The 17,929-nt window shown below is 41.8% G+C and overlaps 1 protein-coding gene across 2 annotated transcripts in view; it reads left to right on the top strand.

Moving 5' to 3' along the window:
* The window catches only part of EPHA3 (EPH receptor A3), a 214,899-nt gene that overhangs the window by 16,151 nt on the left and 180,819 nt on the right, over positions 1 to 17,929 (top strand). For both annotated transcript variants that reach the window (XM_035116806.3, XM_035116807.3), the window contains exon 2: positions 7,365 to 7,429. In XM_035116806.3, coding sequence (XP_034972697.2) covers positions 7,365 to 7,429 — 65 coding nt within the window. The remainder of the gene's footprint in view (positions 1 to 7,364; positions 7,430 to 17,929) is intronic.

The following is a 17,929-nucleotide window of genomic DNA, read 5'->3' as shown; positions in this document are numbered from 1 at the left end:
CTGTTTAATATAGTCCGGGGCCCATGACAACAGGCCGTTTCACATTCTGCTGTCAGTGAATTAAGAGCCATCAAAATTTTACACGGTGAGGAACATGTCATTTTCTGCACCCTCTGACATTTGAATTACCGGTTCTAATTTCAACAGCAAGGCAGTGGATCTGTGGTCTTCTTAAAATATGGGATGTCCGTATTAATCCAGGATGTTGGGAAGGCAGCCTGAACTGAAATATGCCCTGCAATGTGGTTAGTTGGGAAGGAAACAAAGATGGGGACATGGAGAAGGATGGTTGAACTCAGCAGAAATCCTTTGGCCATGTGTTGATGGATTATGGTCCATGCTGTGTTGCTCATAATGAATAAATTACATGAAAATCTGTTTTGTTCTGTGCTAAACGGTGGAGCCCAGAGACTGCAGTCTACTGTCAGCTTGCAAAAGGTGGCAGTTCAGTGCTGCAGAAAACTAGCTGTACCTGCATGATGAAATGTGTGGTGTGAAACTGTGAGAGTTTCTGTGGCACCATCATTCAGGATAATGGCTTACGTCTATTTTATATATATGGCTAGTGTAGCTGGTTCTTGGTGGGTGGCTAGGAATGATGGAAGAGAGACATGTCTTCAGAATCCAAATCTGTCTCTTTGTGGTTGTATTTTTTCTTTTTAAAACAACTTGCAGTGTCGGTGCAGCTGTGACTAGCAGAATCTCCAGCTCTCTTATATGTATTTTAGTAGCAAGTCACCTTTAATGGACCATTCGCTCAGCTTGGGTTGCATACATTCAGCGACTGCATGAAAGAAACTGGGTGCAAGCTGGGCCATGCGGTCTACAAATGTATATCAGCTTGTGAGTAGTCTCCACGTTGTCCCACCCCAAAACCAAAGCTTGGCTGGATTTCTGCCTCAAAGTGCCTTCTGGGCTTCCCAGATTTGCATGACATCTTTCAATTATGGGTGTCTTCATTTTATTTTTATTTTTTTGCCTTGGATTGCAAAACTCACTTTTTCCTTTTTGTTAGCATTTTTTTCCATAAGCGATTTTGCTTCCAAATTAGCAGCTAGCTGCTTAACGAAAGAAACCTAAGAAGCGTTGCACCTCCCTCTGCATTTTGTAGAAAGTGTTTGAAAATTAAAAAAAAAATCATCTTAGTGATCATTTTGTGTTTGTTTGTTTTGCTCACTAAAAAGCATTCTAAATGTTGTTGTTCTTGTGTTGCACTGCACAGTTTAAAAGATTATCTTTAGAAAGAATTTGCTTAAAACAAGAATGGTTTTACTTTTACTCATTTAGATTTCTCTCTCCTCCTATTCTGCTCCAGTTAGAGTGTCTTTTTTAAAAAGAATCCTGTTTGAAAATGAAATCCTATTTTATTAAAAAATGAGATGTTGAAATCTACATCTTGAAATACAGTACATTTTAACTGCAGTATGACCGTTTATCAAAAAAGTTGAGTTAAAGAGTTTTCTTCATTTAAATCATAAAGGAAGAGAATGGGAGAAAATATTTGTTTTCAGAGATTAAATGTTTCTGAATTACACAATAAGGCTGCAATACTGTACCCATTTACTTAGAGTAAACTGTGGCTTCCAAATTGACAAACATAGGATTGCACTGAAGATCATGTAATTATTTTATTCATGTTGGACTTCTTACTGGATTTAGGGTCTACAAAGTCATACTCACAAAGTCCCACGAAAGACAATCATGTATATCACCAGAATCATCTGTAGAATCTATTTATGCTATGGTAAGGAAGCAGCGAGGGGCAGAAACATCAGCTTCAGGAAGGGGGCGATTGTCATTGTGAAATCAGCACAAGGAAGGGTTAAACTCCCTATTACTATGCCCTGTTTGTGTGTGTTGTGTTTTTTGTTTTGTGCAAAATACATAAAGCATTTTAACATGTTGCCTTGTGTTCTCTTGCTTGCTTCTTGGAAGTGCACTGCAGAAACATTTTAGTGGGTTATTTTTGTTTTTATATGCACTTTTGTAAACATTACTCAGATGGAGAACTATAAAAATGGGAGAAATCTAAACTCCGAAGGATGGCTTTGTTTGGGTTCTCTTGCTGTTTTTCAAAAGTGTTGATTAGATAGGTTCATCTTTAAATACAAACTGAATCAATTTCCTCTCCCATCCATAGCTGCCAAGTTTTCCCTTTTCTCACGAGGAAGCCTATTCAGCATAAGGGAAAATCCCTTAAAAAGGGGGATAACTTGGCAGCTATGGACTCCCATCCCTAAGTCCAACTCCCATCATCCTTGACCACTGGTTATGCCAGGTGGGGTGGATGGGAGTCCACCTTGACTAGCCCTGGGCTTCCCTCTTTTTACATTCTGATACTGCAGTTCTACAAAGCTCTCTGAAGCTATTCCCAGTTCATTCAAGGTAACACCCAGTGTAGTGTAAAAAGAGCTTTGCTCATGCAATGGAACATCCATTTCTTTTCCTTTTCCTTATAGCCTCTGTCCAACCTTATAACCTGCCAACCTAGCAGTTCGAAAGCACATCAAAGTGCAAGTAGATAAATAGGGACCACTACAGCGGGAAGGTAAACGGCGTTTCCGTGAGCTGCTCTGGTTTGCCAGAAGCGGTTTAGTCATGCTGGCCACATGACCTGGAAGCTGTACACCGGCTCCCTCAGCCAATAATGCAAGATGAGCGCACAACCCCAGAGTCGGTCATGACTGGACTTAATGGTCAGGGGTCCCTTTACCTTTACCTTTTTACATCCAAATTTACTCTGGAGGGTTGGGGAACAGATGTTGGATGCACCCCAAGACTATAGAGAATGGAAAGGAAGTGGAAGTCAAGTATTCAAGTAGAAATCTGTTGTGCCATTGCGTGCGAATCATTGAATGTCAGCCTTAGTAAATACAACTCAGAAATGGCTGTAGATTTCCAGTCAGCTATCAGTGGCAAAACTCCTTTGCTTACTGGTTAGCAATCCCCAACAGCGGAGCTCTTGTTTATAGTGTGCGTTCGACGTAAATGCCACAAATAGCTTAAACAGGTTTCTAGCCATGTGTGAGCTGTGCTACTATTTCAAGTTCCAAAATGAGACTCATCTTTATAAACATGGAATCAACCTGGACGGAGGCATCTCATTGTGGGTTCTCCTAAATTGTGAAGTTGGCTACTGCAGAGGCCGCAGTAGCCATGCTGGAAGCAGAACTCTTAGGAAAGAACACGTTAATAATAGGCAGTGTTGTTGCTGGTATGGTGCAATGGGCCATAAATAGGGATGGCGTGCTGTGCTGTGGGCAAACCGATTATTTTGTAAAATGGGAAGAAAGCCACGTTATTTTCATCCTGGGATTTGTAAATCGTGCAGCCCAATCCCACGCATGTTTTTATTTAGAATTAAGCCCCACTGATTTCCCAGGGACTTGCTCTCATGTAAGTACATGGACTGCACTTTTATTCCTTTGTGTAGGGCTCTCTTGTGAACCCGTTGAGTCCTGTGCTTGAACTTTGGCCGTTACGTTCTGCTGTATTATTCCGTTCTGCTGCATTATTCCTGCATCAAGTGAGCCTACCCGCTTTAATTTTTTATCGGTTGTTTTCACTCAACAGGCAAGTTAAAAAGCACTAACAGTAGAAATGCCACTCGTTGGAAGATTCAACAAAACCTGAATCTAGCAATCCTGCTAGCTACTTGGAAAGTTTTTAGATCACCGTGTTTTATATTTATACTAGTAGATACAGCCTGCATTTTGCAAGTGTATGGCTGTCGCTGGAGATCTATTTTCAAACGTCTTCAATATTCATGCTTCTCTTGAAGTTTGCACATCCGACGTTTTAGCCTTCTGTCTGGTGTGGAAATACCTTAACTGTTTAAGGGTGCCTTTTGAGCAAGAAATCTAAAACTTTTGCTATTTCAGATGTTTCTGTTAACTGAGCAATCCTATACCCATTTACCTAGGAATAAGCACCTTTGAACTCGGTGGAACTTCTGTATCGTTGTGTATAAAGTTACACTGTCAGTGTTCTACAGGTTTTCAAAGTTCAGTTTTCTAGATATTCACAGAATATTCTAAAAATTGATAATTTTTTGTAATGATAATTTTTTTTTAAGTTGGCTGGACAAATTTTAAAGGGGAATTTGCTCTTCCATTATAGCCCAATACTGTGAAAACTAATGAAAGTATTTATTATTATTACTTATTTATACCACACCTTCTTCCCTGACAGGGATTCAAGGCAGCTTACAGATAAAATAAGAATAGCTAAAAATATGTGGGAGGGGGAGAGACAATAATTAAAAGAACAATTAAACAATAATAGAATCAAAACTATTTTTATATATGTATACATACATAGCATATCCATTAAAAACAAACACATAATTACCATAATCCAAATAACCAAATTATAATTATGAATTTTATATAATTATTTCCTTGTTAGAGATGCATGAAGCTGTTAAATTTTTGCAGATTCCCATCGTGACTTTCTCCATGTAATGAAAACAATCAAAGTTATCAAAATATTTAATTACATGGGTCAATAGCCTTTCTGTAATATGTCATTTGTAATTTCTCCCAACCCAGTATTAATTGCTTATAAAAATGTTTGTTTAGCCAACAAATGCTTAAGCTACATCATTTTCTAGTTAATCCATTGTTGTCATTAAACTTTGTGAGAAGGCGAATAGCCTTTTCCGCGGATCCCTAATGCGATGGATCATGTTGTGACACTGTGTCCATTTATATCCATCATTTGCTCTTACGTGCCTTTGAAGACTCCACTGAGGTTGGGGCAGGGGAAAGGTAATCTAATTGTACTGCTGAGATGCTTGTGTGTTAAGTTTTATGGAAGGTGATAGGAATGGAATGCTCAGATTCCTTGACACAAACACAAGGCGTAGCTCATGGGAATGTTTTTATGGAGCAAAACATTTCAATTCTGAAATGTTACTGGGAGAGATTAATTAACTGAGCTGCTATTTAATGAGAGAGAGAGAGAGAGAGAGAGAGAGAGAGAGAGAGAGAGAGAGAGAGAGAGAGAGAATTTGGTCCTTTTGCTCAAGTCATATTTTTAGTGTAATTTCTCCCCCAGTAGTGAAAACCCTTTCCCACCTCCTAAGAATATCAAAGCTAACTATAGAATACTTTAAATACACAGACCCTCTTTAAAAAGGCACTCGATCAGGTCAACGCAGCTTCCTCCTTAACATAACAGCTATAAGTGGACAGTAAAAGTTATGTTCTTTTCGTTTTGATAAAACAAACACTTGACATTTTATTTATTTATTTAAAGGGTTTCTAACCTTTGAAACCTATCTTGAGAGTCTTTGAAAGTGCCCACCCACCCCCGTGCATCAGAAGGTCTCAACTGAAAACTGACTGTTGTACAAATCAGAATATATTTAACATTTCCACCTTCTTTTAGTATAGGGCTTTAGCATCTTCCAGTTACATTGCATTTGTTCGTTGTGTTTTTAAAAACTGAAAAAAGATAAAAGAAATAAAATATTAATTTTCAAAACTATGTAGCATTGAAGGAAATCCCATTTTTAATTTGACATTTACTAACTGGTAACTTAGGATAGAACTTTTTTAAAAAAAACAAAAAACCTAATGATTCAACTGCTGTAGAAGGAGATATGTCTTTCAGATTATACTCACTGTGCCAAAAGAAAAATATATATACCTAGGAAACCCCCAAATCTTGGCACCACATCTTGAATATTAGATGAGAACCTTAAAGCCTTGTGTTACAAGATGCAGTATTCTTACTTATATATTAAGAATTCTTTTTTATTTGTGCCAATCTGGAAACTATCATAATGATCTGCCCCCTGCTACTGTAATATTGATGCAGTTAATGCTACTTTCTGTTGAAAAATGAACAGGCACTTTATGGAATCATCTGATCATTCAACAGCAATCAGATCAATATGTTTATTGTGAGAAAGAGCAGACACATTGTGGGGGGTGGGGTGGGGGCACTGTCAAAAGGTAGATTTTACTGAATCTGTTTTCAACATCAATTTCAGAGTTTCAAAATGTACTTAATTGAATTTGCAATTTACATTTCAAACATGCATCAAAATGCCAGATCTGGTCTTTGCTGCCGGTAGATTAGAAGCCTGCTTAAAAAGCTCGAGGTTATCTGGAAAGAGAAAAGTCATGTTTCAAAATGATGCTTGAAGTTTTAGTTTTAAAACAATTCATATATCGCCTAGCAGTTCAAGAAAAGTCTAATGAATTGTCTAGAAAAGGCAAAGCCCAGAATCAGATCTAATGACTATACAAATCACTTTACATTTGCAAAAATGTAAGCTTCCTTTTAAACTACAATCTGAATATTGTTGCACCTTTCACTTCTGTATTTTTAATTTTGTGCTCACTGAGTCAAGTTTCAGACATGTTATGTGGAGAGAGAGAGAGAGAAAAAATCTGGAGGGTATAAAGGTGTTAATAACTCTTTTATTTTAGATTCCTGCTATCATTAATTTGGAGATGGTTCCATTGCTTTGTTTTGTCTCTGGCAGTTCAAGAAAAGTCTAATGAATTGTCTAGAAAAGGCAAAGCCCAGAATCAGATTTAATTACTATACAAATCACTTTACATTTGCTTTTTCTGTATCTCTGAACATTTTAACCCAAACGAACCAGTTCCTTTGTAAGAGGAAGCTACTTGAGGACCAGGAGTGGAGGAACGTATTCGGCTTAAAGATATCCTTTACTTCCAGCTCCCATAAGCGTTGGCCAGCATAGACAAATGATTGGAATGATGGAAGTTATAGTCCAGCAACATCTAGAGGACCACAGATTCTCCAGCCCTGTTGTAGAAGGACCAGTTTGCTTGAAGGATTGCCTTATGTCACCCAGTGCTATTTTTGTAGAAAAAGAGGTGCTGGAACTCACAATGAACTAATGGCCATGGCATCCACCTGAGAGGTGCCAGAACTGCGTTCCAGAGAGTTCCGGCTGAAAAAAGCCCTGCGTGTGCCCGCTCAGTTACCTTACTCTGTGGAACAGACACTTTTACAATTGCCTCATATTGTTCGTTCTGTACTTTCAAGGAATTGATCCTTCAATGTCGCAGCACCTAGACTTTGGAACTCCTTTCCAGCTGATGGCAGGCAGGCAGGCAGGCACCTTCACCGTACTGCTTCTGGTACCAGCTAAAATTTGACATGAATGTTAATATATTATTTTTATATATATATATAAATTCTGCTGGTTTTATTTTTTGGGGGGGGGAATAGGCTAACTTGTAACATCTGATTTTCTTGCCCATTTTAATGTGTATGTTACGTCAACCTTTCAGAGGTTTGAATGATTTATTCTGATTTTTTTAAAAAATCAAGCAGAGGTAAACAAGCTCATTCCTCTTCATTTTGTCTTCTTTTTGCAGTTAATCTTCTGGATTCGAAAGCAATTCAAGGAGAGCTGGGCTGGATCTCATATCCATCACATGGGGTGAGTTGATGAGTGCAATGGAGCTGCTTAACTATTTTATTCGTCATCAGAGAACACCAGACCAGAGAGAAGACTCACAAGCTGTAGTTTGTGCTATTTCTTGCTTCTGCTTCAAAATGCATTCCACTTCTTAAGACAGAGGTGGGGGGGGGCGTGTTCAGGTCCAGGGCTACATTTCCTCATTGGGGGCCACCTGGGGGTTGCACACCACAGGCAAAAATGGGTGGCTCAATGGATGCGACTGTTACCTTTGTACATGAGGCCACATTCCAGCCAGGCAAAACTCAGAGGTTTCTACTCACACATCTTTCAGTCCAGGCAAGTAAGAGACCTCACAGTTCAAGGACACAATCCAGCCAGGCAAAACCCCATGAGGAGCAGAGATTATGAAGAGTCTGGCTTGGGGTCCAGCTATTGTCTAGGGCAGGGGTAGTCAACCTTTTTATACCTACTGCCCACTAATGCATCTTTCCTGATGGTAAAATTTCCTTACCACCCACCAGTGCTCAATGGAAGGAGGATTCAGCTTGTGCCGTAGAACCCCCTAGCGCCCACCTAGAATCCTGAAACGCCCACTAGTGGGCAGTAGGGACCAGGTTGACAACCCCTGATCTAGGGAGAGCCTGGAAAGCCAGATTGCAAGATCTGGATAGACAAATTTGGCACCTGGGCTTGAGATTCCCCACCCTGTTTTAAAGCATGAACATTAAGGTATATATACATGTACACACACACACACACAGAGAGAGAGAGATAGAGAGAGAGAGAGAGAGAGAGAGAGAGAGAGAGAGAGAGAGACTGTGTATTTAAAATATGATTCAAGCATAAATGCACCTTTCTGCACTATCAACACTTTGCATAAATGGTTACTGTAGCTTTTGTTTTGCAATTGTCTACAGGATATGTATTTAAAAACAAACCAACAAACCGCTGGATACTTCCACATTTGATGCTGAAATTACTGTGTGGACGTTTATAGGCTTTCCATGGGGTGGGGGACATTGGAGGCAGGCTATGATCCACAGCGGGTGGTGCTGTGGGACAAGGATGGCGCTGTGGGACATGGGTGGTGCTGTGGGACGCGGGTGGCACTGTGGGTTAAACCACAGAGCCTAGGGCTTGCCGATCAGAAGGTTGGTGGTTCGAATCCCTGTGACGGGGTGAGCTCCCGTTGTTTGGTCCCAGCTCCTGCCAACCTAGCAGTTTGAAAGCACATAAAAGTGCAAGTAGATAAATAGGTACCGCTACAGCGGGAAGGTAAACAGCGTTTCCGTGCGCTGCTCTGGTTCGCCAGAAGCGGCTTTGTCATGCTGGCCACATGAACTGGAAGCTGTACGCCAGCTCCCTCGGCCAGTAACGTGAGATGAGCGCCGCAACCCCAGACTTGGGGTCCCTTTACCTTTATGATACATGAGTTGGGAAAGTGGAGATCACAGGACCCATCACGGACCATGGTCTTCCTCTGATGTTTACACGTTCAAAGTAAGTGGGAAGCTATTCTATATGCCTGGATAGCTCAGTTGGTTAGAACATAGTCAGAGCGTGCCATAGTTGCAGATTCAATCCCAGTGTGGGACAGCTGCATATTCCTGCATTGCAGGGGGTTGTACTAGATGACCCTCAGGGTCCTGTCCAACTCTACAATTCTATCATTCTTCGATGCTATGTGTACTGTTGCTGTATGAACATGCCATTCTTCCACCTGATGAGGGTCACTGAATGGGCAAGTGACCTTCCTTACATGGAAAGTCTCTGTCCATAGAAAGGCTGTATGGGTAGAGCATCTGCTATGCATACAGAGGGTCTCTGATTCAATGCCTGATGTCTCCAGGGGGGGGGGCAGGGAGACAACCCTGTTGGACAACCTGTAGAGTGGCTGCCTGGCAGTGTAAGCAGTGCTGAGCTATATAGGACAATGGGCTGATTTGGTAGAAGGCAGATTCCTGTGTGTATTCATTTATTTAATCTGAGACATTTATATGCTGCTGAATCATCAGCATTTCTAAGCAGTGTACGTAAAAACAAGCCATGCAGAAAATGAAACGATAAAGTGATGAGCTATAAAACTGAACGCTGCCTTTAAAGTGTTTGCTGGAACAAGAGCACCTTAGTCAAGTGCCTGAAATTCAGCAAAGAGGGTGTGTGTCTAATCTTAGTTGGGATGGGATTCCATAGGCTTGGGCCAGCTACAGGGAATGCACGGCTTTGAGCTGTACATTGGCATGCATGCAGAACTCCTTCCCACTCATTTAAAATTGCTGATAAAGTTGCTGGCAGGGCAACATGGGGGCCTACAACTTCCTCTGTGTCTTGCCTAAGTCCCCTTCCTCCAACTGCATACATCATAGCAGCAAGAATTGCTTTAAACACTGTTCGAACTGCTGTAGTCTGGAAGCTGTATTATGATGCCCTTACCTGGAAGAAATAGCCACAGATCTATGGCCAGAAATTGCCTTGTGAATTGCTGTTGCTAACCATAATCCCATGTAGGAGAGCTGGGGGGGGGGGAATCACATCTGACAACCAATGTTCCCCTTTAGTTTCATGGGAAGACGAGTCTAAAAAGCTTGGGACACAATTTTTCACAGCCTCCAAATGGTGGCTCATTTACCAGAAGGAATGTATTTAGCATTAACTCTGGAAGTGTATGCTCAGTGACCAAACTAAGCCTCCTGATGTAGATTTTGCTCTAGGAGGCTTAGTTTGGTCACTTCCATAGTTAACACTAAATACATTCCTTCTGGTAACTGAGCCACCATAGCCACTAGAGGGCCGTGAAAAATTGTGCCATGGACTTTTTTAGACTCGTCTACCCATGTACTATCTGAAACAAAAGGGGCACATTTGTTTGCAGTGGTGGAATATATTGGCGTTATTTTCAGCTCTCCTACCCCACTAATGGTCTGTCAGTTGTGTTGCTGGGGGAGGGGGGCAGCCAAAAAACTGAGAAGGTGGGAGAGATGGGAAACCAACTTGACCATCAAAGGTTCCAGGTTCAATTTCTGGTATCTCCAGTTAAAAGGACCATGTAGCAAGTGACTGGAAAGACCTCTGCTTGAGGCACTGGGAAAGCTCTTTGTGGAGGATAAGCCAATCAATGAGTGCTAGCCATGATGGCTATATATTGCCTCCATGTTCAGAGATGACATGGATCTGAAAACCAGTTGCTGCAGAACACTGGCGTATCCTGCTTATGGGCTTCTCATAGCGAACTGGGTGGCACCCCTTGAAACAGGATGTTGACTTCATATTCTGATTTAGCAGGACTTTTATTATGCCCCCCCTTTTCTAGGTGGGCCATCCGGTACTGATTCGAATCATAGCACGGGCTACACGTGACGTTTGTCTATTTTTGCTGCTGCTGCTTTTTTCCTTTAATAGCTGCACAAACGCAACAGTTCAGCTCCAGTGAAAATTAATAGGTAATAGATTCGGAACATACTATAGGCAGTTCCCCTCTTTTGCAACTCACAATGAATGTAAGGAATGAGTGTGTGACCACAAGTTATGGTGAAGGCCACTGGCTTAGAGAGGAGCTTAGAAGAGGATATACAGATTCAGGGACAAGGCATCTGTCAGTGGAACGTCCCTGTTGAAAAGTAGCGTATCCGATGTCGGGGACAGATGATGTGGGGACGGGCAGTTGTTTATAAGCATCCTAGAGACATTTGTCTGGCCGCTTGATGGTCTGCTGCAAAGAGGGAAGTTCTTAACGCTAACTAGATTGTAGAGCATGCTATTTCCAGAAGGTTAGTTGTCTCTGGTGTGATTAAGCTTTACAGTGTTCCTATGTGGTAATTGGCAGCAAGCATCTCTCTTTGGGGAACTGAAAGCTGATTGAAACATTCAGCAGGGTTTGTAATGCAATTCCCCACAAGACTGTGCCACTTCAGAGTGCACTTGGGGGAGATCACTTCTTTTAAAGTACCACAGAGCACAATTTCCCTGCATGTGCTTTTCTAGTATGTCACGCAAATTATCTAGGTGTTCCTTGGCATGAGGATCCTTTCAAGCAAGTGATTCTGTGCAGGTTTTCTGAGGTGCAACAATAGTCCCATAACACTTTTCACCCCTGATCCTTGTAATTTAGGGAGCAATCCTAAAGACTGGAAACTGGCATAAATTATGCTAGTTTAAATTAAGCCTGCATAAAGCATGCCAGTTCTAGAGCTTAGTTGTTAGGCTCCAGGAAGGGGAAACGCCACCTGAGTCAACATTGGTTCAGAGTGGAAAGAAGCCACTGAAACTCAGAGAGCCAGCTCAGCTGGCAACTTCCCAGGAATGGTGCCCACCTGTTGACATGCATGGGAAAGATCCTAGGTGCCTTTATCAGGTATGTACAAACTCATGTCATGTGGCACGCAATTTACAGCACAGGAATGCAAAGCATTCCTGTATGGTGTCCATGGTAATACTCACCATGGCAGCCAATCAGCATGCCCCAGGCATGCCCAGTACACGCAGCCAATTGCAGTGAGGGCTAGTGGTTACAGGAGCATCCCCAACCAGTGACCTACATCTCCTGGTGTCCGTAGTGCCAGTTTCCCTACAAAGCAATTCCACCTCACATAGTACTAGGGGCTATGGCAATAGTTAATTGTGGCGGTCAGCTGGAATATCTGAACTACAGGTTGGGTCCAGCAGTCACTTATTCTCCCCAAAGAACACTTGTTCTATATGGGGAAAGGAGAATACAGGATACCCGGTACAGTAATTTGAGTGAAGATATGGGAAATGAGAGGAAAGGTCAGTTTGGATAGGGGACAGGTGCTTGTGAGACAGAGGCCACAATTGTCACCCCCCCCCCACACTCCTATTCTTTATTAATTTCAAAAGAAAATGGGGCAAGAGATGAGTTTATGGTCCTTGTCAGAAATGTCTCATGAAACTAACCTCCCACATTTTTCCATCTCTTTTCTTGGATAGCTCCAACTGAGTATTGGTGCTATTTTGCAGGCGTCTAAGCTTTGCTGTTTTGGCTCCTCTTTTGGTCCCCTCTCCTGCTCTGCTGGACTCCCTTGTTATGCTTCTCTTGCCTCAAAACGCCTAAAGCAGCAGCAAGAGGCAAAGCAGCTGGCACAGGCTCTCGAAGCAGAGTATCGTGAGTGTTGTAAGAAACAGACGTGTCACATTAACCCATTAAAAAGACTCCTGTTGTCTCACGCAGCAGTTTGGTTAGACTCTGGAAGCCTGGGATGGTTTGGGTAAGTTTGATCTGTGCATGCTGTTCCTATCGACAGATTCTAATTTCTTTGGGGAATGGAGCTAAGAATAAATGTCTGGACCATACTGATTCTGTTATGGGATAATGAACTGTGTGTTTATACTGAGTTTGTTGCATCGAGGGAGGGAAAGAGGGAACAAATAGTCTGCTCTTATTGAATTTAATAGCAAAACATCCATGTTTTCATGAAGCAAAGCTGATCTGAGGGGGTGTAGTCTGGGTCTGAGTGAGCAATCTGACATTTTAAGGCACAATCATAGACTAGTGCTTGTTCTTCCACACTTGCATTCTTCAATAATTATTCAGCAGAGCAGAGAACCAAAAAAGAGGGAGGCGGGAAAGGCAATATTTTCACAGCGGCTTTACATCTACTATATTAATTAAAACTCTGAGGGGATCTACATCTGTCTGAAACCCAGCTTAAAATATGAACTTAAACTTCAGAGGGAAAGCATTATAATAAAGATGTCACATCATATTGAAACATTGCTAATGGTGCTAAGGTGATTTACAAGCTAAAGTTAATAGAGCTACACTCAAAGCTGCCTCTCGCAAATGAGGGTGTTGGTATGAAGCCAGCCAAGTTCCAAGACACAGCAATATATTCCCATCACAACCCATAAGTGCCAATATTGCTGAGCTTGGTTACTTTAGTAAATATAAAAGGGCTGCTTTTTCTCCTTCCCCTTAGTAGGCACCCCATGAAAATTTGCTGTGTTGATTTTATTTTAGATGTACTGTATACAAGGGGTTAATTCTAGAGTGGGGAAGACAGGTTTTGTTTGGCTTCTGCAGTGTTATTTCGATGTTTTCCTTATGATTATCTGATCTGATTTTCAGCTAAACAGAATTCCTGAATATTCATTTTGCGATTTACCCTCATTTGTGCTCTACTTGATAACTGTCTGATGTCAGCGTTTTTTAACCCTGGATTTATCATCACCTTCAAAGAATGCCATAGTCTCATTCTCTCCCCCCCTCCCCCAACCATCCCACGCATTCATAACATTAGCATTTGTAACACAATGATCATCTGGTCAAGCTCATTCAAGTCTGCTGGGAGTTCAGGCTCCTCCAGAAAGCAGAGCAACAGAACTATTAAAGAGTGCAATAGCTACATATACTTGTACTTGATTGCAAAGTCCACAGAGATAATATTCTGCACCAACACCTGCATTTGTGCAATTTTCATGCTGTCAATCAATCAAAATTTGTGAAAGGGTCTGGGAAATGAGAGCCACTTAGTCTTTGCTGAGCATATTATTGATATGCTGATTAAGCATAACGCAACTGATTATTAACCGCAATTCACATAAATTGCAGCAGTACAGATGTGGAATGGTGGGGGAAATGAAGTCTCTTCAATCAATAATACAGATCTGAGCTCACCCATACAGGATGAGGGGGGGACCCACTAGAAACTACTCTTAACCTATATGAGAAGTTGCCTTGTTTCCAGGATGCACCAGGGCTCCATGTGCATTTCAAGGGAGACCAGCTAACTTTCTCTATTGAAGTGAATGGGGAAGCCAGATGCACATCAGTTCCACAAGAGCTCCGTGTCTGTAGTAGAGCATATAGAGCTTTAGTTTGGGTACATGACATTTTAATTTCGTTTTCGCAAGGATCATCACCCTTAGGCCAGGCCTGAACTTCCCATAGCTTCCATTTAATAACAGAAGCAGGTTGAAAAAGGGACCATAAGACCTTTTTTAATGATGCATCTGAATAATATGTACAAATGACTGGTGGCTTTAACACTGAGGATGCTTTACAAAATGAGGCCAGTAATTGATTAGGCTAGCTTTGAACTGACGGCACTAGATACTGTTGGAAGCCGCCCAGAGTGGCTGGGGAAACCCAGCAGATGGGTGGGGTACAAACAATAAATTATTATTATTATTATTATTATTATTATTATTATTATTATTATACTGTGGGTAAAGGTGAAGGTAAAGGAACCCCTGACCATTAGGTCCAGTCATGACCGACTATGGGGTTGCGGCGCTCATCTCGCGTTATTGGCCGAGGGAGCCGGCGTACAGCTTCCAGGTCATGTGACCAGCATGACACAGCCGCTTCTGGCAAAACCAGAGCAGCACACGGAAACTCCGTTTACCTTCCTGCTGTAGCGGTACCTATTTATCTACTTGCACTTTGACGTGCTTTCGAACTGCTAGGTTGGCAGGAGCTGGGACCGAGCAGCGGGAGCTCACCCCATCGCGGGGATTTGAACCGCCGACCTTCTGATCAGCAAGCCCTAGGCTCAGTGGTTTAACCCACATCATCCCACCCACATCTGAAACACAGATGTGAGTGAAATTCTGCAAGACTGTATATCCAGGTGCATATTAACTGTCTAGTGGGATTCTGAGTTTTGCTCTGATCCTGCAGATGAGCAGACAAGCCAAGTCAATCGTCACTGCACCAAAGAAGGCACCAAATGAGCCTTTTGAACTTCTGCCTCCAGTCCACCTTCCATATGATGCGTCCCCTTTTGGAGATCTGGAGTCTCTTGAAGGCCATCATTTTGGCTTGAAAACAGGCACTTCTCCTGTGCTTCACTGCCTCTCACCTGGTGCACTACCTGTGCTATTGAACTGGCAAGGTAGTATGGGAGGGCACTCAGTTCCTTGGGTGCAGAGGAAAGGCATCTGTGATGGTCCTCCCTGCCAGGTTCAGGTCAGGGGTCCCATGATGGCTAGTATCAGGTTAGAACTAGAAACTCAGCCCACCTCCTCAGCTGATATCCTCTGATGATGCCCCATTTACTGCTTGACTCCAGGCTCGTAACAATGCCAAACTCCCCCCCCCCCCCGCGTCTCTCAGTATAAGTGGGAATGTATCTATTCTTGTACAGTAGTTGCATGGCCTGTCTTGTATTTTCTGATAGCTCAGTTGGTGGAGCATGAGACTCTTAATTTCAGGGCTGTGGGTTTGAGTTCCACATTGGTTGAAAGATTCCTGCAAAAGATTTATTTATATGATCTGAAAAGAAACCAGTTGATACATCTTTTGAGATGCTTTTGTAAAAATAATGTGATGTAGATCTCATTATGAAGCCCAGGATTCCTCTGAAACACCCTCCTTCGGCTTCTGATTTGTCTGAAGCTGTTTCACACCCCTAGTGTGCCTACACAGCTGCACACGAGCACAAACTAACTAATGTATTGTAGTCAAGTGTAGCATAAATGAAATGCAAGTTGCCACATATCTGTCCTTAAGACTGTGATCCTTTACTCCCAGGTAAGTTAGGTAAGGATCATTGCCTTGGTCTTTAAATGTTAAGAAGGTTTCCCCTCTATCTTCCTCTTTTCTTGCACCTAGTTGTGTTATTTTGCACTCTGTGTATCACTAATATACCCTGAGATATGTAGCCAGAATACATTACTTATGCATACTAAATACTGAGGTGCCTTTGGGTTTTTTATTTTTTATTTAGCATTAAAATAAATAAATAAATGGAGTGAATAGATGTGTCTATCTGCTTTCCCATTAAATTGTCTTAAATCCAAGCACTTGAGCTTAACCAAGTTGTGGCTGAAACGAATTACAGTATCTAAAATCTCTTTGATCCCGCTTGGCAATCATATTTCCTTTCCTTGCCAAGAGCTTGTATGGAGTAAAAATGGGGGAATATGTTTATATAAAAATGAAGTGTTACACATAAGAGAGAAGTACCAATCCCGCAAGTATAAAATGGGGGAATAGCTGGCTGGCTAAAAGAGGATGGAGAGGGGCTGCAGTTTTGGAAAACAAACACGCATATGAGGCAGTAACATATTGTGCTAACCAAAATGACATAACCCAAGCATTGATATGATCTCATTTTGAGTTCTGTGCTCCAGTCTGAAGGCCACATGTAAGGAACCGTTTCATAAATGGTAAAAGCTTTCAAGAGGACTGGGGATGAGAAGAGGTACTGAAGAGCATTGGAGGGGAAGCTGAAGGATGTGGTCATGTTTAGGCTTCAGTTTGAAAGCATTTCCACAGCTCCCCCTTTTTAATGATTATATCCAAATGAGGAAACATCGCCCCTCCCTCTTTCTTTCTCACACTCACAGCCACCCAAACACCACCCTTTATGCGTGTGGTGATGTTTGTAGTTCTGGAACCACTAAAAACATAATAATTCCCTTACTGGATCAGAACCAAGATAAATTCAGTCCGGTATTTAATTTCTGACAGCAGACACATGGGTGTCTGGAAAACTCAAAAGGAGGGCATTGGGCTTAAGTTAGTGTAGCAGAAACAGTAGCATGTTTCTACCCTGTTCACTGCTTCTTTCATGCGTACTCTTCTGTTTTCTCCCCTGTGTTGAGTAATTATATTGTACGCCCCTCTGGGCAGAAACCTATATTCTTGGAACACGGCTAAGTGCTATTTAACGATCACAGTGGTGGTCATTCCTTCTTTTGAAAAAGGCACCTAAGCTCACATGGCAAGGCCTTTGTGCTGTGAGTGAAGGTGGAAAGAGGGGATATTGTTTGTAGGTATAGACAGGATTGCCATTTTGTGGATTTTTTTATTATTATTAAATACATGTTGGTGTTTAGCAGTGCTTACACTTTCAGTTTGTTTTAGCATAGTTTTTATATATTTTGTTAGCCATTATGAAACCACAGGATGTGGCCACATCTCTGAGCACTTCAGAATAGTGCAAGAAGCAAAGAATTTAAATTGCTGGTAGGTGGTAAATAGATTTGATCCGTATGGGAAGTTGGTTCAGTGTGAAGTATGTAAGCTCTCCTGGTCGTGAGATATTATCCTTCCTTGGATGAATATGTAAACGGGTATCCATGAAAAATCACTTTAGGAATTGGGCATGCTCTTAGAGCAAGGTCCTTCCCCAATTATTATTATTATTATTATTATTATTATTATTATTATTATTAAATGGCAAGAAATCAGGAAAGGACAACAGATTTCCAGATGGGAAGAACTTGTGTATAGGAGGCAGTACTATGCCACCATAAATTGGAATACGTAAAGCTTTGGCAACGGCGACCGTAATTCTCTCTCACCCGAAACATAAAGGATGAATGAAACAGTTATGCAGCTGCTACTGATATTGCTGTGCACCCATTCCAAGGAAGTGCTCCAATGTTTTGTTTCATTGTGGGCCACTGTAGCCAAACTGGCCCTCAATGAAAGATGCTCCCCAAGCATTTTTTCATGAGCTGCATCAAGTACAACACAACCCACTGAAACGTCTGCTCTAAGGGACTACACACATGCCAATGAAGTCTGCAAAACACAACTCAACCCCTCCTCCT

The sequence above is a fragment of the Zootoca vivipara genome, chromosome 4, assembly GCF_965207765.1.
Source record: "Zootoca vivipara chromosome 4, rZooViv2.hap1.1, whole genome shotgun sequence".
Classification (NCBI taxonomy): Eukaryota; Metazoa; Chordata; class Lepidosauria; order Squamata; family Lacertidae; genus Zootoca; species Zootoca vivipara.
Note: the sequence above shows the minus strand (reverse complement) of the source record. Positions and strands in the feature narration are given on the sequence as shown.